Source organism: Chiloscyllium plagiosum, unplaced genomic scaffold (genome assembly GCF_037043375.1).
Source record: "Chiloscyllium plagiosum isolate Xiang-an unplaced genomic scaffold, Cpla_swu_hap1 HiC_scaffold_3, whole genome shotgun sequence".
Classification (NCBI taxonomy): domain Eukaryota; kingdom Metazoa; phylum Chordata; class Chondrichthyes; order Orectolobiformes; family Hemiscylliidae; genus Chiloscyllium; species Chiloscyllium plagiosum.
In genome coordinates, this window is record NW_028270141.1 from 112,048,614 (window position 1) to 112,070,043 (window position 21,430).

Sequence of the window (21,430 nt, forward strand, 5' to 3'; positions counted from 1 at the left end):
TGGTGCAAAAGAAAAGTGTCAAGGAAGCATTGTGTGTGAATCTAGATGAATGCAGAAGTTGAAATCATCATTGAGACATTCCAGTTTGACATGATAATATCTAATCATTATAATTCACCCATTAGTGTTATTTTGATCCCATTTGATGTATTTACAGGGCAAGTCAGATCCCAGACTGAAAGCCAGCTATGTATTTTTCTGTTTTAATTCCAGCAAAGTGGTCTCTTACTGAGATATATGCAAGCAAGGTTGCATATTTTGTTTTAACAATAAAACAGAAGTTTATTAACCAAAAGAAATTAAAATATAATGGAATCAACTTTGCTATACATTTACAATACAAATTCAGAGATTTTAAACAAATAAAGGATGAAGCTACAGCAACAACTGCAGAGCTATTAAGAGAATTAAAGATAAAGATGACAATTTTAAATTGAAACCTTGAGTGAATGTAGGTCTGCAAAAACAGGAATAGTAGATCAACATGACTTGCTTTGGCAATGGTTACGGACAAGAGTTTTTATATAAACTGAATCTTACAGGTTTATAGGCCAGAGTAAAGAGCATAGTCAGTATGGGACCTCAGCAGAATGAGACAAAGGCTGAAGTGAATTACTGACTGACTATAATTGGAAATTTGCTTCAGAGTGGAAATTTGGTGAAAAAAAAAAGCAGGCACAGGTGCTTTAACTTGATTTTACTGTAAGCACTAAACTCTCCAGAGCAAGAGGATAAAAGGTGTGGATCAAGAGACTAACTTGCAGTGAGACCAGCAGCAGAGTAATGTCATAACCACAACATGTTGTGAGTAAACAGAAAAAAAAGCTGATCAGTATGATTGGTGAATATTTTGAACTTAGAAACAAAGAAAACAGGAGCTGGCAAAAGGAGGAGAGGGAACAAATATAAGAAGTATCACTAGAGAAACAGTGCGAGGGGAACTGATGGGTCTAATGACTGCTAAGTCCCCTAGACCTGACTGGATGCATCCTCGAAATTAAAGTCATAGAGTCATAGTGATATACAGACTCTTCGGTCCAACTGGTCCATGCCAACCAGATATCCTAGCCTAATCAAATCCCATTTGCTAGCACTTGGCCTATCCCTCTCTAAACTCTTCCTATTCATCTCCCCATCCGGATGCCTTTTAAATGTTGCAATTGTAGTTACAGAGCTAGTACAGGCATTTGGCTGGGTATAGGAATATTAAGGGTTTAGAGGGATATGGGCGAAGTGCTGGCAAATGGGACTAGATTAGGTTAGGATATCTGGTCGGCATGGACGAGTTGGACCAAAGGGTCTGTTTCCATGCTGTACTTCTCGATGACTCTATGAACTAGTAGTTATCTTCTAAGAATCCTTCCATTCTGGAAAAATGCCAGAGCAGTGGAAAACTGCCAATGTACCACCTTTCTTTAAAAAGAGGTGACAGAAACATGTAACTCTCAGTGAGTTAGCTTAATGCCTGTTGTTGGGAAAACAAAAAGGTTATCATGAAGGATGTGCTAACATAGCATTTAGAAATGTCAACATAGCTTCATGAAGAGGAAATCATGCATGACCAATTTGCTAAATTTCTTTGAGGAGGTAACAAGCAGCAATAGCTAAACGGGAAGCAATCTATTTGGATTTTTGGAAGGTATTCAATACAGGACCACATAATAACTACTTAATTAGTGTGGTGAAACGGTTAAAAATTATGTCCCAATACATGTGTGAATCTAACCGGAATGGAGGTGTTGCTTAGTCCCGTGTGAATCTTATTACACACCTCCCCGTGTGAATCTTCTTATCTGTATGTAACCAGAATGGAATGTGTTTTTTAGCCTTGCTCTGCTGTTCACATGAATGTTTATATCTGGAAAAGAGTATATCAGCTGGAAAAGTCTCCAGTTCGGTGAGTCTGCTCCGGGGTTACGTTTAACCGCAGAGCGTGGGTTGTTGGCAACCGCTCTACGAGAACTGACGGCTCCCAGTTCCGGTAACATGTAGAGTGAGTATAAGCCAGACCCGTTGGTTGTGGCGACGCTGCGGGGAATAAAATGCCCATATTCTAGCAGACTCGCCTCTTGGTCGTTTGTTCTGTGTCAGACTACTCTCCTACGAACCTGACCTTGAGAATTTTTTAAAACAATTAGCTAAGAGCCCATGGTGTTGGAAGCAGTGTATTAACATGGATAGATGATTGGCTAAATGATAGAACACAGAGTTGGGACAAGAAGAGGCATTTTCAGGAAGACAATCTATAAACTAATGGAGTGTCACAGGAATCATCGCTGGGACCATAATTAATTACAATATATAGTAATGATTCAGATGAGAAAAGTGAATGTATTATAGCCAAGTTTGCAGATGACACAGAAATAGGTGGGAAGGCAAGTGCTGAAGATAACACAAAAGGTTTGCAGAGGAATGTAGAGACCAAAGGGGTAGCCATGGGCACACGTATGGGCCCCAGCTATGCCTGTCTCTTTGTTGGCTACGTAGAACAGTCGATCTTTCGTAATTACACTGGCACCACTCCCCACCTCTTCCTCCGTTACATTGATGACTGCATTGGCGCCACCTCGTGCTCCCGCGAGGAGGTTGAGCAGTTCATCAACTTCACCAACACATTCCACCCTGACCTTAAATTTACCTGGACCATCTCTGACACCTCTCTCCCCTTCCTGGACCTCTCCATCTCCATTAATGACGACCGACTTGACACTGACATTTTTTACAAACTCACCGACTCCCACAGCTACCTGGATTACACCTCTTCCCACCCTACCTCTTGCAAAAATGCCATCCCGTATTCCCAATTCCTCCGCCTCCGCCGTATCTGGTCCCAAGAGGACCAGTTCCACCACAGAACACACCAGATGGCCTCCTTCTTTAGAGACCGCAATTTCCCTTCGCATGTGGTTAAAGATGCCCTCCAACGCATCTCGTCTACATCCCGCACTTCCGCCCTCAGACCCCACCCCTCCAACCGTAACAAGGACTGAACGCCCCTGGTGCTCACCTTCCACCCCACCAACCTTCGCATAAACCAAATCATCCGCCGACATTTCCGCCACCTCCAAAAAGACCCCACCACCAGGGATATATTTCTCTCCCCACTCCTTTCCGCCTTCCGTAAAGACAGTTCAGACTACCTGGTGAGGTCCACGCGCCCCTACAACCCACCCTCCCATCCTGGCTCCTTCCCCTGTCACCGCAGGAACTGCAAAGCCTACGCCCACATCTCCTCCCTCACCTCTATCTAAGGCCCTAAAGGAGCCTTCCACATCCATCAAAGTTTTACCTGCACTTCCACTAATATCATTTATTTTATCCGTTGCTCCCGATGCAGTCTCCTCTACATTGGGGAGACTGGACGCCTCCTAGCAGAGCGCTTTAGGGAACATCTCCGGGACACCCGCACCAATCAACGCCACCGCCCTGTGGCCCAACATTTCAACTTCCCCTCCCACTCTGCCAAGGACATGGAGGTCCTGGGCCTCCTTCACCGCCGCTCCCTCACCACCAGATGCCTGGAGGAAGAACGCCTCATCTTACGCCTCGGAACACTTCAACCACAGGGCATCAATGTGGACTTCAACAGTTTCCTCATTTCCCCTTCCCCCACCTAACCCCAGTCACAAACTTCCAGCTCAGCACTGTCCCCGTGACTTGTCCTGACTTGTCCTACCTGCCTACCTTCTTTTCCACCTATCCACTCCACCCTCCCCCACCCTATCATCTTCATCCTCTCCCCCACTCACCCATTGTACTCTATGCTACTCTCTCCCCACCCCCACCCTCTTCTAGTTTATCTCTCCACGCTTCAGGCTCTCTGCCTTTATTCCTGATGAAGGGCTTTTGCCCGAAATGTTGATTGTACTGTTCCTCGGATGCTGCCTGAACTGCTGTGCTCTTCCAGCACCGCTAATCCAGAATCAGGTTCAGCAAGTGAGCAAGAACTTGGGCAGATGGAATATAATTTGGGAAAATGTGAGGTTATGCATTTTTGTGGGAGACTAGGGGAACTGAATATTATTTAAATGAAGAAAGTTATGGAATATAGGTATTTGGGTTCCTTGAGCCCATGAATCATGAAAAGCTCCCATCTAAGTTCAATAGGTGATTGGCAAAGAAAATTTGAATACTGTCCATTATTTCAAAGGGAGTGGAGCACAAAAATAGGGAAGTTTTGCTAAAACTATATAAAGCACTAGTAAGACCACAGCTGGAATAATGTAAAGATTTCTGGATCCTTTAAGAAAAGATACACTGCCACTGGAAGGCAGAGCAGAGAAGGCAGAGATTCAGCCAGTATGAAAGGTCTATCTTGTGAGGAGAGATTGAGCAGATTAGGTCTGTACTCAATGGAATATTAATGAATGAGAGGGAACCTTATAGAAATGTACAAAATTCATGTCGAGGTAGAAAGGTTGCTACCCATTGTGGGAGAGTCTAGGTCTCGAGGACATATTCTCAGATAAGGAGTCACATATTTAAGGCAGAAATGAAGAAGAATTTATTTTCTCAAAAATGTGGTGAATCCGTGGAACGCTTCAGAGTTCTATACAGGGCTATTTAAGCTGGGTCATTAAGTGTATTTGAAGCTGAGATATACAGGACTTTTTAATTCATTAAAGGAATAAAAGGTTATGGGAAAAAAACAGGAAAAAGAAGTTGAGGAGTTTCAGATCAACCATGATCTCATTGAATAGCAGATTACATTTGATGCACTGAATGGACCACTTCTGCTCCTCTGTCTTACGGTCTTGTCATGTACAGCTGGCTCTGCAGGGGAGCTAATCATGCTAAGTGTCACAGTAGCAGATTGGCAAACATGACTGTTGTCATGGATGCAAGTGGGTAGACTTTGTCATGTCAATCATTGAAAGGAATTGATTACAAAAACAGAATTGAATGAAACTTCCTTTTAAGCAAAATAGTCTCACTTATTTCAGCCTTCTCAAAATATGGCTGAAATTTATTACATTAAATTGTGATAACTTGAATTTCAGGTGTCCTGCCCACAAATTTGCATTAATTGGAGCTTTGAGATCACCAAAGATGCCACTGTGTAACCTGATTTGCCTGTAGGTACACTCAATGTCAATATTACAGTAACAGAATCAATGTGAAAACTGCATTCAGTAGTACTGCAGCCATTCTTGGTGGTGGACATTGAAACATTTTATGCTCTTGCCACCCTCAGTCCCTCCTCCTTGTGTTGTTCAACATTGAGAGGTATTGATTACTCTAGATCTGTGTGCCAGTAGGACAGGACATATTTAAGGATGGTGACAGTGGTATCTGGGACATTGCCTGTAAGGTATGATTCTGTGAGCATGACTGTCAGGCTGTCACTTGATGAGTCTGTCGGACAGTTCTCCTAATTTGGAACCAGCCACCAGATATTAGTAAGGAGGACCTAGCAGAGTCCTCATGGCTGTGTTTGCTTTTGTCATTTCTGGTGCCTAGTCAATGCCAGGTTGTCCTTCCAGTTCCCTTTTTTTTGTCGAGACTTTATAGCAATTGTTACAACTGAACGCCAGAGGACAGCTGAGATCAACCCCATTGCTGTGGGTCTAACATGTAGGCTAGACCTGGTGAGGATGGCAGATTTCCTTCCCAGAAGGACATTAATGAACCAAATGGGATTTTTTCTGACAATTGACAATGGTCTCATTGTCATCAGGAGATTCTTACTTGCAAATTTGAAGAAAAATTGAATTTGACATTCTGCCATGTCGGGATTAATGTCTGGGTCCACAGAACATTTGCTGAGTTTCTGGATTAATAGTCTAATGATAATAATACTGGGCCACCCCTTCCACACTAACGCTGGAAAAGTTCAGCAATATTTTTCTGCTCAGCCTTCGGAAAAATACAAAACAGGCAATGGTAGATCCATTGAAGATGCGTCTGGACAGATGCATGAGTAGGTGGGGAGCAGAGGGATACAGATGCTTAGGAATTGGGTGACAGGTTTAGACAATAGATTTGGATTGACTCAGGCTTGGAGGGCTGAAGGGCTTGTTCCTGGGCTATAAATTTTCTTTGTTCTTCTTGGAGAGAGTCTGCCATATTGTCAATGCAGTCAAGCATCATTCTCATTCTGCAGTGTATACTCCCAGAGCATCTCCACGGCCTTTGCAGATTCAGTCAGATAAACATGAGAGATAAAGGTATGGAAGATGGTAACAGAAGTTACAATCACCAACTGCTTCTGCCACAGCAGGCTCAAACAGGCCTAGGGTGCTCAAGAAACCAAGAATGAGGAGCAGCAAGATGAGCCGATTAGCCCAATGACAAAGCTCATATTGTCAAAGGCCAGCTGAGAGAGGCCAGCATGGAATGTTCAGCATGGACAATTGTGGAAACAAATCCTGGTTGACAATACTACACTCTGTATGATGGAGCTGCAAGATGAGGCAATCGTAGAGACAGAACACACTTTCACCTTGATGCTAAAAACCCTTATGAACCAGTGAATGCATGCCTATCCACAAACTCGTAATTTGAGCAGAACATCCCGTCTGGCACTACTAAACATTTTATACCCTCACTGATCATCAGCAAGAATTCTACGCTGAATAACAGAAATAAACCATTTAATTTAAGAATTTAAAATCAGAAACTTGTATTAGATTTCTTAATGACAATGTTTTAATATAACCAAATAAGAATTGGTTCTCAGTAACTTACCTTGATGATGACAGCATGTGCAGGAAGATTGACACCCCAGGCCAATGTAGCTGTGCACACCAATACTTTTATGTGTCCACGTGAAAAGCAGTTTTCAACCAAAGTCCGGTCCTGACGTAACATTCCAGCATGATGAATGCCAAACCCATCTGGGAACAATTCACGTAGCTGTTTGTTCCGGGATTTCTGAATCTGAGGAGTTGACAAAGAACAATTGGTTCAGTACTTTACCAGCTTTAGTCTTGAATGCAACTGAATTTTAAATTGTTAAGTATTTCAAGAATCACAGTCAACTTCAAGCATTAACTCCATTTCTGTCTTCGCAAGTGCCGCCAGACTGCCAAGTATTTCAAGCACTTTGTTTTTCTTCGGATTCTCAGCAATATTTTGCTATTATTTTCATCATTTCAAGGGGGATGAAGTAAATAAGGAGGGAAGTCTTGCTACACAGTGCATTGCTGAGACCACACCCAGCATTTTTTGAATAGTTTTTTGTATATTCATTGGGAACCATTTAGAGAAAATTAAATAGCCTGCTTCTTCAGATAAAGGGACCGCCTTCAGAAGGGAAGGTTGCGCAGCACGGACCTATATTCTCCAAAGCTTAGGAAGAATGAGAGGTGATACATCAAAATATAAAAGACTCTTGGGAGCTGGCAGAGTAGATGCTGAGATAATGTTTCCTTTATAGAGGTGTCAAAAACTAGTTAATAGCTCAAAAATAAGGAGTCTCCAAATTTAAGACAGAGATGGGAGAAAATTCTTCTTTAAGAGGGTTTCTTTAAAATTCTGCTAAGGGTTACGGACATCACTGGCAATTTCCCTTAACAAGCTGGGTGAGCCATGTTATTGAACTGTTCTAGGCCATCTGGTGCAAGTGCACTCACAGTTCCATAAGGAAGGCAGTTCCATGATGTTGATGTTGTGACAAATGAAGGAACAACAGTATCGTTCCAGTCAGGATAGTGTGTGGTTGAAGGGAAACTTGTATATGGTGGTGCTCCCATACACCTGCTGCCTTTATCTTTCTAGGTGACAATGCTAACAGAGAGCTAGACAACATCATGGAGCTCATTATGCCTTCAGCACAATACAATAATTTCTGGTACTGTTAATACAACCTTTAATAACAGTTACAGAAGACCATTTTGACAGATTCAAAACAATCAATCAGAGATTGTTTTACTTCTGTAGTCTGTTTCCATGGGAATTGAGATGAACTAAATCAAAAGCTGTAACGCCTTCTCAGAATTTAGACTGCATTCACAAGGGGCTCCAAATTCACTATCTTGAGCTGAACTACCAATAATGCTAACATGTAACAAATCACAACACAACTGTTACAGTCTGTGATTACATATTTAATCAAACATCTGCAAATGATGGAAAAGACAAATAAAAATACAGCTTTAATAAAGTGCAAAGTTCTAGCTTATTGATACTGATTGATTTCCAGTCAGTTCTACTATAACTCAAAAGTTCCGTTCTCTTGCAATCCCATGTTATAAGAAAATCGTGTAATAGCAGCACCATTTAAACTAATGTGGCCGGAATTGTGTTATAACCAATACACGCTTTAAAACTTTGCGTTTTAGAAACAGTGTCCCCAATTCGTCAATCGTGTTATAGCAAATTTGCATTAACGAAACATGCGCTATAGCAGAATGACCCGTATTTCATATTTCCATAAATGCAAGCATGTCACTGCACTTATAAATATTCCCCTCCAGTATATTAAAATGTCTTTTAATATAAACATAAGTGGTTATATTTCTGGCTAATGCTTATACCTCTGTTATTCTTACTTGAATTCTGGCTGTTCATTCACTGCAGCAAAAGACAATTAAATGACATACAAAACCTGCATGCAAGTGCTTTGATAATTAAATTATGTGATAAAGGCATAGTTTTAGCAATTATTCAACTATCTGCAATTATTGTATAAAAATGCATTTCCATGACAAATTCCAAGACAACATTTTAATCATCATTGATTTCTAAAAGTCACGAGAGTACAGAGATTATATCATCATCTTATACTAGCTGCTTTGTGTCATGCTGCACAATTTGGTCGGAGGCAGATGGGGAACAGAATAAACAGCCCTGTTTAGAAGAGACACCAAGCACTTTACTTTTAACCTCCTTGAAATTTAGTGAAAACAAATTAAATATTTTATATTGCTAATCAAAGATGATCAAATAAATAAAACAAAGAACTGTGGATGCTGGAAGTCTGAAACAAATTAATAAAGTGCTGAAGAAACTCAGCAGTCTTTCAGCACCAATAAAAAGAAAGCAGTGTTCATGGTTTGTATCCAGTGACCCTTTTAAGAACTGGATTATCAGATGTTTAAGTAACGCAAACATCAGCAGTGCAAATTTCAATACTAGTTAGACATCTACCTGCAAAGGAACTTCACATGCAGACTATAAAAAAAAACTTATTTTGAAATAGAAATGTCTCTTTTTATACTCAAATGTCTCAAAACAGATTACTTAAAATGAACCACTGAATTACAGCTAGTTATATGGAACAACCAAGAGAGACATTTTTGGAGCAAAAAAAGCCTTAATATATATTGTGCTTTGCATGACCACTTGACATCTCAAAGCACTTTACAGTCAATGAAGTCAGTTTTAATTGCAACTCTGTTGTACAGTTATGGTTTGAAAGATTTGAAACTGTCCAAGCTGATGATGTCACACAGATTAAATGCAAAAAAAAAGAGATCCTGCTGGAGATAGGCGCATCTTCTCAGGGTCTTAACTAACTCTGTAATTATGCCTCACTAGTCGATGTGAATGGTTCTAATTGCGATCATGGAATAAACTATATCTTGTTGTTAAAGCAAATGCCACTTTTCATTAAGACTCAATAGTGTGTAATTTCTACAGTCACTGCTGATTACAGCACTTGTGACATGGTGGTAATTACCCTACCACTGAGCCAGGAGGCCTGGGTTCAAGTCCTACTTGCTCCAGAACGGTGCAATAACATCTCTGAACAGGTTAACTAGAAAATATTTAGAAACAAGGATTGGAGGGGACTGTGGCACAGTTCTGGAGAGGCATTGGTGTAGTGGTAAGGTCACAGGACTAATAATCCAAAACCTCAGGTGAATGTCCTGAGAACACAGGTTCAAATTCCACCATGGCAGATGCTGAAATTCGAATTCCATGTTCAATAATGCCCTATCGGGAAGAAAATCTGCCATCTTTATCTGGTCTGGCCTATGTGCGACTCCAGACCTACAGCAATGTGGTTAAATATGAATTGTTCTTTGGGAAATTAAGAATGGGCAATAAATACTGGCTAAACCAGTGATGCCCACATCCTAATGAACAAATAAAAAAAAATCCTGCTCTAGAGGTGTTACTGAACAGGTTGATCAAAAATATTGAGAAAGTTAAAAATCACACAACACCAGGTTATAGTCCAATAGATTTATGTGGAAGTACAAGCTTTCAGAGTGCTGCACCTTTGTCAGGCAGCTATTGAGGTGGAAAGCTTGTACTTCCAAATAAGTCTGTTGGACTATAACCTGGTTTTGGATGATCTTTAACTTTGTCCACTCCTAGTCCAACACCGGCACCTCCATGTCAAAAATATTGAGGAAAGAGGAGTGATGTCATCAGGGTCTGTCTAACTTGTTTAAATTTTATTTTAAGAATAGAAAGAAGGATTCATGGCAGCAATCTACTCAAAGCACAAGCTGCCACTTTTGGGAGGAGAATATATGACAAACCTCTCTAGTAATAAATTAAATGCAGCAGCCAATCTCTGCACGGCAAAATCCCTTAAGCAGCAATGTGATAATGAACAGTTTTTATTTTGCATGTGATATTGATTGAGGGATAACCAATGGCCAGGACACTGGGAATAAATAACTATGCTACTCCTTTATGAAATAGTGTCATGAGATGTTTTACATTGATCTTTGAAGCCAAAAGATAGAATTTTTCAACAGTGCAGCAGGATAAAGCACAGGTAGCACACTATTAGTGTTTTGCTGGCTGAGGAATTCTATGGGGAAATATTTGAGACTTTTTATTCAGATTTCCAATCGATTATGAACATGAGCTAATTTTAAATATTGAGGCTTTACACTTAAAATCCAAGAGAAGCAAATTGCAATGCATTATTTATCACGAAAATTACATTTAAAATGAAAAATTAAATAGAAAACGATTTCCTATCAAAAAAAAGGTACTGATTATTCCCACATTGCTTTTACGCATTTATTTTCTTCAGGCACATGTGAAACACAATTTATACAATAGATAATGTGACAATTAGTTTCAATTATGCCCTTTAAAACACATCTGGCACATTTAAAAAAACAGTGGTAGGCTTGCGCTCTTTATTGCCATGTTTAATAGAGAAAATAATGTCTTCGTAGACCAGCAATTTATAATATTTTCACGAAACGTAAGTGTATCTCTAGTGAAGTATTACTATAAATTGGAATGGAACAGCTGCTTGTATGTTTTATACTGCAATCACTCATTCACTCATTAAGGCAACAGTTGCACTCGCGCATTATGGATCAATCATTTCGTATGGAATGTCTATAAGTACATTTTGAAAAATCAATGGTTTGATTACTAACAGTATTGAAAACAAGATAAAAACCCCTTCCTGGATGAACAGAGTTATTACAATTTTGGTGACTGAACTAACAATCTTTCTCCAAATTGTTAGAAGTCTGTCATCTTTGACAGTGCGATTTCATTAACTGTAAAAATCAAAAGCTAGGTACTGTAAATGCTCATGCAGAGTGTTTAATAAAGTCAGTAGGCCTAATACATCTGCAAGGAGAGGAAACAACCAACTCTTTGAGTATAATATACAGGTCTTCTTCTGAATTTGGAACACTGGCTCGGTTTCTCTCTCTACAGATGCAGCCAAGCCTGATGAACCATAAAAATTAACTTCCTTTTACCAGGAATGTTCTGACATACAGTTTGGACTTGTGTTACCTAATTACAGTATGTAACATTTTAATCACTAAAACAAATTTTTACAATGTTTTCAATGATTTTCATATAAAAAGGCACTTACTTCCTATACAGTTTGCAATCATGACCTAAATAGAGCCTGTATAGTCAAATATAGTCATTAACAGATGCTCCTATTTTTCATATTTTTTAAAATACATTTTTTGCCCAAAATTATTTTTCATTTACATATGGTTGAATTCAAGTATTCTCCTCCAATATCAAATGGGAAAGAATAAAAACACTACTGAAATAAATACATAAAAATAATAAACATTTTCTCGTTACCCTGCCCCCAAAATGCCATTGAGTAATTTACAGTATGGAAGGCCATCCAATCCACTTAATTGAATAAACCACATAAAATATGTTCAAAAGTTCAATGATTTAACTAAAAAGGTGGTGTTAAATTCAGGTGGTACCAGATCACCTTCGCAACATACACAATGCTTTGAGTAGAATTACTTAAAATAGATGAGCAGATTTTCTTTGATGAACATGACAAACTCATTGTTATCTGGAGTGGTGCAGCTAACCAAATGCATATATGGATGGTGGAGAGAGTTTCAATCGATGTATTCAAGAGGAAATTTAGATTGTTACCTGAAAGAGGAGAATATGCAGTGCTATAGGGTGAAGACAAGGGAATGGCACTATTGCTCCTATGAGGAGCTGGTGCAACAATAACAATAACAAGACAAATGGCTAGTTAAAAATCACACAACACCAGGTTATAGTCCAACAGGTTTAATTGGAAGCACTAGCTTTCAGAGAGCCACTTCTTCATCAGGTGGTTGTGATATGAAAACCAACTGATGAAAGAGCGACGCTCCGAAAGCTAGTGCTTCCACGTAAACCTGTTGGACTATAACCTGATGTTGTGTGATTTTAACTTTGTACACTACAGTCCAACATCAGCATCTCCAAATCAAGTCAAATGGCATCCTTCTTTGCTCTGACAATTCTTCACTATTTACAAAATCACAGAAGTCAATAACAGGTTTCAAGAGGCCAGACAAAAGCCAAAGGATTGGGTGTACATGTGACAGATTGAATTTAACATTGAAAAGTGTGATGCATTATGGTCGACTGAATTAACAGCGATACTACAAGCTCAGGGGTAAAATTTTAAATGGTAAAAGCACAGAGATATTTCTGAGTCCTTGGCGTTTTGTGTTTAAAAAACATTAATACAACGCAAGCAATTTGGGTTTCATAAACAAAGGTATCGGTACAAAAGTCAAGTAGTTATGCTTAACCTAAATAAAGCATTAGCTCAGTCCCAAGAGAACATCATCCTTTTCGGAAGGATGTAAAAAAAATCTAGAAACCTGGTATTGAATAAATTGATCAGACTGCTTTGCAATTCTGCAGGTAAACTGGAGAAGCTGGGATTGTTTGCCTTAGAGCAATGGATGCTGATAGGAAATTTGAAAAGGTGTTTAAAATCATGAAAGACATAAATTGAGTGAATAAAGAGAAACACATCTTTATGAATTAAGATTTACATTCACTGTTTAAAGAACCAAAATGACATGAAGAAAACTGTTTTCTATAACGAGTTAAGATTTAGAAAGCACTGCTGGGTAAAAGCAGATTCAATGGTATATTTCGGAAGGGAACTGAATAAATATTTAAAAATAAAAGTGCAAGCACGTGAGGAAAAGCTAGGAAATAGATATAACTGAATTATTCTTTGGAAGAGGTTCTCCAGACTCAATGACAGAAAGACAACTTCTGTGCTGTTTCATCCTATGATTCTATATATGTATATATCTATACACATATAAAGCTTGAAGAAATGCTGATGTTGGAGGTAAAATTAGTTTGCTGTCTGGGAAAGGAATGAGCATCTTTGTAAACTGTGGTAAATCTGATATTATGCTTACATTTCGGTTTTGATTGTTGAAAAAAAAAGATTATCCACAGCATTAACCACCATTTAGTATGGTGGGGCAGATGACAATCAACTTGGGAATCGTGACATGCTATGCCCGCATGCTTACACAAAATAGTCAGTTGTAAGAGCTGAATAGCATTATCTTGTGGTGCCATAACAATGCTTTATTGGCAGCACAATCATTATGTTTTTATTTTCTATTTATTTGTGCGATGCTTACTTTCATTGCTGAATTATTTAATTGGAAATGTAATGTTTTGTGTGTATTTTTAAAGAAGATAGTCACTCTGTTTTACTGTAACCCCTTCCACTTTTCTATCACTGTAAGAATGGATTTTCCCTTTCTAAGTTTGAAGTCTGAGAGGAGGTATGGTGCTGCCACCATTGCAGAAATGCAGCTCGGGGATATGCCTGTTTATTTTGACACTTCACATCTGGAGGTCACATTAAGCCACTCAACATTTCAGGAAAACAGTAATAAAATTGAAAACCAGGGGCTCAAGCGCAATAATCTCAAGAATACATTCCATTCCCACATGCTACTTAACATGAGAACTGGAGGACCGATAAATTGAATAACAGGCTGGACAACCAGTGTGGGAATGAAGGTATCAGATTCTGAAGCTTTGGGATATGTCTGGGATTGATGAGACTGTACAAGCTGGACATTTAACAGCACTGGGATAGATAGTAATCACAGGGTGATTTGCTGTTGAGGTGGGTTCAAACTAGCTTGTCCAGTAATATAGGGGTGATTCACATTGGAAGGAAGTAAAGTTGGTAAAAGGAAGTTTTAAAAAAAGCTGCTAGTGAGACTAAAAGACAGGAGAACAAGATGCCAAGCATCAAGTGCTTTGATGTGGAATGATGTCAAAAAAATACAAAGTTAATGGGACTCTAACTGAATGCATGGAACATTCACAATAAGGTTGGTGATTAAAGACACAAAGATAGAAAAAACGATTGTGATATAATTCCCATTACAGAAACACAACTGTATGAACCAGAACCAGGAACTGAATAGTCAAAGAAATGTGATGCCTAGGAAGCACAGACAGGGAGGAAAAGGAGGTGGAGTTGTGTTGATAATGTGAGGTGAGATCAGTAAATTAGTACGGGCAAGTTTTGGATCAGAAGAATGAGGAATCAGTTGGATAAAGCTAAGAAACAAAAAAGGGCAATAAATTTGGCTGAATTGTCTTATGAGCCACAAAATAATAATGACAATAACAGGGATAGTAAAAATCAGGTGATGAGACAAGCATGTAATGTGGGTAATAAAGTAATCCTGGGTCACTTCAATCTGCATATAGACGGGGCAAACCAACTGCTTGGAATATGAGTTTGAGTATGTTAGGGATTATTTTCTAGAGTAGAATATTGAAAAGCTGACAAGAAGAGAGGTTATATTGGATCCAGTATTATGTAATGATAGAGAGCTTATTCACAATATTGTTGTAAAAGAACTTCTAAGGGTGAGTGACTACAATGTGATAGAATTTTACATGATGTTTGAAAGTGATGTAGATTAGATTTTAGATTACTTAGTGTTTAAACAGGCCTTTCGGCCCAACAAGTCCATACTGACCCGCAGAAGCGCAACCCACCCAGACCCATTCCCCTACATTTCACCCATTCACCGAACGCTACGGGCAATTTGGCATGGCCAATTCACCTAACCTGCACATTTTTGGACTGTGGGAGGAAACCGGCGCACTCAGAGGAAACCCATGCAGACACAGGGAGAATGGGCAAACTCCACACAGTCTGAGGTGGGAATTGAACCCGGGTCTCTGGTGCTGTGAGGCAACAGTGCTAACCACTATGCCACCGTGTCACCCATGCCACCGTGCTGCCCGATTGACTCTGAAGCAAGGATACTAAAGTTGAATAAGGGAAATGACAACAGCATGAGGGATAAATTGACAATTTGAGATTGATTGAGAAAATATATTAAAAGACATGACTACATAGACAATACATGTAACATGATGCACAGCAACTGTACATTCTTTCAACATTCAAAAACTGCAAGCCACTGAACCATGGCTGACAAAGGAAGTTCAAGATTGCATTAAACTTAAAGAAAAGGCTAATAAAATGGAATCAGAAATGGTAATAAATCAGAGGTTTGGGAACTTTTTAAAATACAGCAAAGGAGGACAAAGAAACTTATGAGGAAAGGAAGAACAGAATATGAAGTAATCTGGCAAAAAAAAGAAAAACTGATGGCAAAAGTTTCTAAAACATGTGAAAAAGAAATATTTGGCTGAAATGCATGTAGGCACATTATAAGCACAATCAGCAGAATTTATAATGGGGAATAGAGAAATTGTTGTGGAGTGTCTGCTTTCACTGAGGAAGAGACCAGAAATCTCCCAGAATTAGAGTCTTAAGTTGATGAGGGAGAATGAGGAGCTTAAGGAAATTAGCATTGGTAAGAAGGCTGTATTAGACAAATTAATGGAGCTGAAAGTTGTCAATTCACCAAGACTATAGTCTACATCCCAGAGAATTGAAAGAGATGATTATAGAGGTAGTCAATGCAGATTGGAAGTTAGCACTACGTGTCTGTGAGGGTTTCCTCTGGGTGCTCCGGTTTCCTCCCACAGTCCAAAGATGTGCAGGTCAGGTGAATTGATCATGCTAAATTGCCTGTAGTGTTAGGTGAAGGGGTAAGTGTAGGGGTATGGGGGGGTTGCGCTTCGGCGGGTCGGTGTGGACTTGTTGGGCCAAAGGGCCTGTTTCCACACTGTAAGTAATCTTAAAAAAAACGGAGCAAGGAGAACTAGAGATCTGTTTGCCTCACACAACATGAGGAAAACTGCTAGAATCTAATATACAGAGCACGTTAGAGGGTCACTTGTATAAAAACGACCTAGTTGGGCACAGTCAGTATGAATTTGCAAATGGGAAATAATGTTTGACAAACTTGGCAGAGTTTTTTTGAGGATGTTATTCATAAAATTGATAAAGGGGAGTCATGAACCTAATATACTTGGATTGTTAAAAGGCTTTTGATAAGGTCACCCACAGGAGGTTGACTACAAAAATTAAAACATATTGGATAGGTGACAGATTATGCATTGGCAAGATAAGGATTGGCTAACATTCAGAAAAGAGAGTGTGGAAATAAACGAGCCATTCTGACAGTGGCAGGTCATGATTAGTTGGTAAGCGCAAGCATCAGTACTTGGGGTCTCAGCTGTTCACAATGCAATGATTTGGATGTGAATGCAATCTAATATTTCCAAATTTGCAGATGATATAAAATTAAGCTTGAATGTGTGCTGCAAAGAAACCATTAAATAGTTTCAGGAGGATTTGGACAGGCATAGTGAGTAAGAAAGAATCTGACAATTGGAGCACAATGTGGCAAAATGTGAGATTATCCACAGATATTCACAGTTTTTCTTAACTGAAAAGGTATTGGAATTTGTAATATGGAATTGGAAAGCTGATAAGTCACTGAAGGCTGACATACAAATGCAGCAAGTAGTTATGAAGGCTAATGGAATGTTAGTCTTTAACCTGACAGGATTTCAGTACAAGAAAAGTAAAGTCTTGTTTCAATTGCATGGAACCTTGCTTAGACTGCACCTGGAATATTATTTGCATTATTGCCTTCTTTTCTTCACAAAAGACCATTGAGTACCATTGAGAAAATGCTATGAAGATTCACAAGGTGTGTTCATGCGATGGCAGGATTATTCTAGAATTCTGAAAATAATTAAAGGTTTGATAATAAAAGGTAACATCTCAGCTTAGACAATGCCTTAAAGGTGCGAGGTTATAGCGTGTCTGTATCCTAATCTTGAATCAGACTCTTTCTATTTCCAAAGTGGACTTTACAAACATTACATGAATTGACTGTCTGCAGGTTCTGCATTTTTTGAGCAAAATAGAATATATCTGCAAATACAAATTCCCCCATAAACCTTTACGTGTGTCCGCGTGCAGAGGGAGAGAGAAAGAGAGAGAGCGAGCCAGAGAGTGTGTGCATGTGAGAGAGTGTGAATGCACAAGAGAGAGTGTGTGCTTGCATGTGTGCAAGCTTGGTAAAGTATGTATGAGCATGTGATGGGATATTAGCCTGTGAGAGGATGCGTGCATGGGTGAGTGTGTGGGAGGTATACGTGTGCGTGTATGAGACAGAGTCTGCATGAGTGCGTGTGTGTGAGTGTGAGTGAGTGTGAGTGTGAGTGAGTGTGAGTGTGTGAGAGAGAGAGAGAGAGAAAAAGAAAGTAAGTATAGTGCAGTGGGGCCACCTGTAGTCTGATATGAACCCAAGGTCCCAGTTGAGGCCATCCTCATAGGTATCGCACTTGGCTATCAGCCCCTCTCGGCCACTTTGCACGGCTGCCTGTCCCAAAGTCCACCATGGAGGATGGTCACCAGGCAGGGGTATTCCCTCCCAGTTGGGGAACACTTCAGGAGTCAGGGACATTCAGACACGGACTTTTGGTGGCCTCTACCACTGGAATAGTTGTGACCTCTTCCCAAATTAGCCTTTGAGTAAAACTATTTTTCCTTCAATTTTTCCTAATTTATGTTCTGTGACATTATTCAGAAATGTCATTTTTGAAGTAGGAAGGAGGGCAAACATGTAGAATGGCCTTCTTGGAGCTTAGCACAAACGTGGAGAAAAATAGATGACCGGCCGAATGGTCTCCGTCTGTGCTTATGATTCTTTCAAAGCACACGCAAAATACTATTGTTCTGCACTTGTATATTCAGAGAAATAAAACAACAAATTTCTTGCAACACCGTTGCAACTTTATCACTCAATAGTATCATGAATCTGGCTGGAAGTAATTATTATTGTGGAGTGTAATTGACCCATTGGCCCAGATCTTCTGACTGATGTTAGCAATAGTAAAGTCTGTCTATTTAATCTGTCAGTGTCAGTCTTGGATTTTGCCATTGTAAAACAGTGGCTAGGAATTCACTTATTGCACAATCAGTGCTGGAGGCCAGAGCATGTCCCCTTTTTATGGCAAAAGCTGCTATATTCCAGTAAGTAAAGTATTTAAAAGTCCAAAGTCACTTAGCCAGTAACTGAGAGAAGGTCAATGTGTCAGCTTAGTGGGAGAGGGAGCAGGGTGGCAGGTAGGATTGGTAGGCAGGCATCGGAGGTTGGTTGCCAGTTAAGTGGGTGAGAAGTTAAGACATAGGCAGGTAGGTAAGAGCGTAGTGTTTGGTTAAGTGTCATGTGTCTAAGAGGAAGGACTTATTCTGAGTAATTGGGGTAGATGGGAAGTGTAGTCTGGATCACAGAGGGTCATTTTTATATTTGCTAGGGGTTAGAACAGGTTTTAATCTTCTAACGTTTCCTGGTTAATTATTATGATTCAGAACTGACCATTATCTCTAACTCCAATTCAGAATTGTGACCATTTTTGAAGGGTTCTAGATACCAGGTAATTGTCCATTGGAAGTTTAAGTATTTCAGGCAATAACCAAATCATTGGCATGTCAGGACTTCTGAGAGGTCTAACAACTCAGATGTGTGCTCAATTTCTGACTATCCATTGACTGGAAAATCTGGGCTAACATGTATATTGTACATTAGATTGCTAGTTATCTACAAATCAAGATAGTAACTGATTTAATTTGTAATCATTTGACCTCACATAACACTTGAAAAGAATTTGGACTTGAAAAATAAACTGAATACCACAAACAAATTATTCAAATAGACATTGGCAAAAAGAAAGACTGGAAGCAGCTTGTAGATCACAGTGGGAAAAGGTCCATTTATGCAGGTAATTTGTTTATCAGTTTACATTTCTGCTGTCTATGAGAATTTGAGCACAGAGGTCAGCAAACTTTGCATTAATAGATGGAGAATCTTGTGAAGCTTTCTGATCCCCATATCCATAATTCCTGATGAGTTCCCTCGGTTATTGAATATCTGTGCTAGGAATATAAATTCATCCAATTTATCTTTGGCAACCTCTACTAAAGCTGCTGAAAGACAGGAATAGCATCAAATAACCAAAACTGTTAAAGCAAGTTTCATATTGTTTTACATATCAAATAATAATTCCAAAAAGCACTGGCCAAAAAGTTCATCATAATTTAGTACAGACAGCAGATTTCCATTTATTAAAAACAATTTTTCAAAGAATCAGTATAACAGCATCAAATTACTTGAGTGTTCTATGCCAACAAGGCTAAGCTATCCAATACCATGCCCTTACATAACTGAATATGAAATGCATTAAGGCTGTCTTTTGGAGCCTTTTCACATAAAATCTATTTGCATTTTGAGAAGAGAAATGGGTCACACTGCTTTTCCATATGAAATATTATCGCTTAACCACCATTGAATTCAGTTCCCAAGCCACTTGAAAATTCAATCAAAAAAAAGAGATTCATAGCTCTACCTGGTACACTTTAAAACACATTCAGAGCATATAATATATTTTGTGAAATGTATCATCCTCTGCTCGTGAATGACTTTGCCCAAAAGAATGCCAGTGAAATCAATGCAGAAACATCTCATGAACATGAAAAAATCTTGAAACTATATGTCCAAAGTGAAAAGGATCACAGGCTCTAACATAGCACAATTTAATGGGCACAAACATCAAGAGGGTGAAATATAGTGTGTGAAAATGGACAATTTTTTTTGTACTCTACTGATTTTGTTTAATCTGTGTGACCCCAGCATTCTCAAACATTGACGACAATGTATCAGCCTAGTCTATAGTTTAAACTCGTAGGTTACTGATCTTTCATTTGCAGAAGAATGTCTGTCATCCAGGGGCCTGCCAGCAAGGTAAGTTTGAATATAGAATACTTATCTCATGAATCCTCCATTTCAGCAGCGGGAATCCAGAAAGCACAAGCCAGGGGGCAGCCGGGAAGGTAAATCTAATATAAAATACTTACCCCGTGAATCAGCAGAGCGAAGGTTGAACGGAGCAGAAGCAGATACAGAGATTGCTGGCTAAGTGACCCAATATATTCAGACAGTGGCTGAACCTAAAACACTACACGTGTAGTGTCTCACACCCGTCCTCCTCTTCTAACCAAATAAAAAGACTGGAAGGTTGGTAAGGTTGTATTTTTTTTTAAATCTCTCTTGACAATTTAGAGCAGAGGGGATGGAAGCTAGGGAAGTTGTATGCTCCTCTTGCAGGATGCAAGAGGTAAGAGTCACCAAGAGTGTCCATGCTGACTTCACCTGCAAGAAGTACATCCAACTCCAGCTCCTCACAGACTGCGTTAGGGAGCTGGAGCTGGAGGTGGATGAACTTTGGATCATTCGGGAGGCTGGGGGTTATAGGGAGGTAGTCACACCTAAGTTACAGGATAAAGGTAGCTGGGTGACTGTCAGGAGAGGGAAAAAAAAATAGGGAATGTGGTTCAGAGGGAAGTGGGGGAGAATAAAAGAGCGATAGTGATCGGAGAGTTTATGGGGAAGAACAGACAGGCCAACGAGACTCCAGGGTGGTATGTTGCCAGGGGGCCAGGGTCAGGGATGTCTCGGACCGAGTCTCCAGGATCCTAAGGTGGAGGGTGAGCAGCCAGAAGTTGTGGTACACATCAGTACCAATGACATAGCTTGGAAAAGGGATGAGGATCTGAAAAGTGAATATGGAGTTAGGTTGGAAGCTAAAAGGCAGGACGAACAGGGTAGTCGTCTCAGGATTGCTACTTGTGCCACAGGCTAGTGAGAATAGAAACAGAGAGTGAGTGCAGCTGAACATGTGGCTGCAGGGCTGGTGTAAGGGGCCGGGGTTTCAGATATGTGGATCATCGGGATACCTTCTGGGGAAGATGGGACCAGTTCAAGGAGGAGGGGTTGCACCTGAACTGGAGGGACACCAATATCCT

At 39.7% G+C, this 21,430-nt stretch overlaps 1 protein-coding gene across 2 annotated transcripts in view; it reads right to left on the bottom strand.

Moving 5' to 3' along the window:
- The window catches only part of ascc3 (activating signal cointegrator 1 complex subunit 3), a 544,034-nt gene that overhangs the window by 234,164 nt on the left and 288,440 nt on the right, over positions 1–21,430 (bottom strand). For both annotated transcript variants that reach the window (XM_043687007.2, XM_043687008.2), the window contains exon 15: positions 6,688–6,879. In XM_043687007.2, coding sequence (XP_043542942.2) covers positions 6,688–6,879 — 192 coding nt within the window. The remainder of the gene's footprint in view (positions 1–6,687; positions 6,880–21,430) is intronic.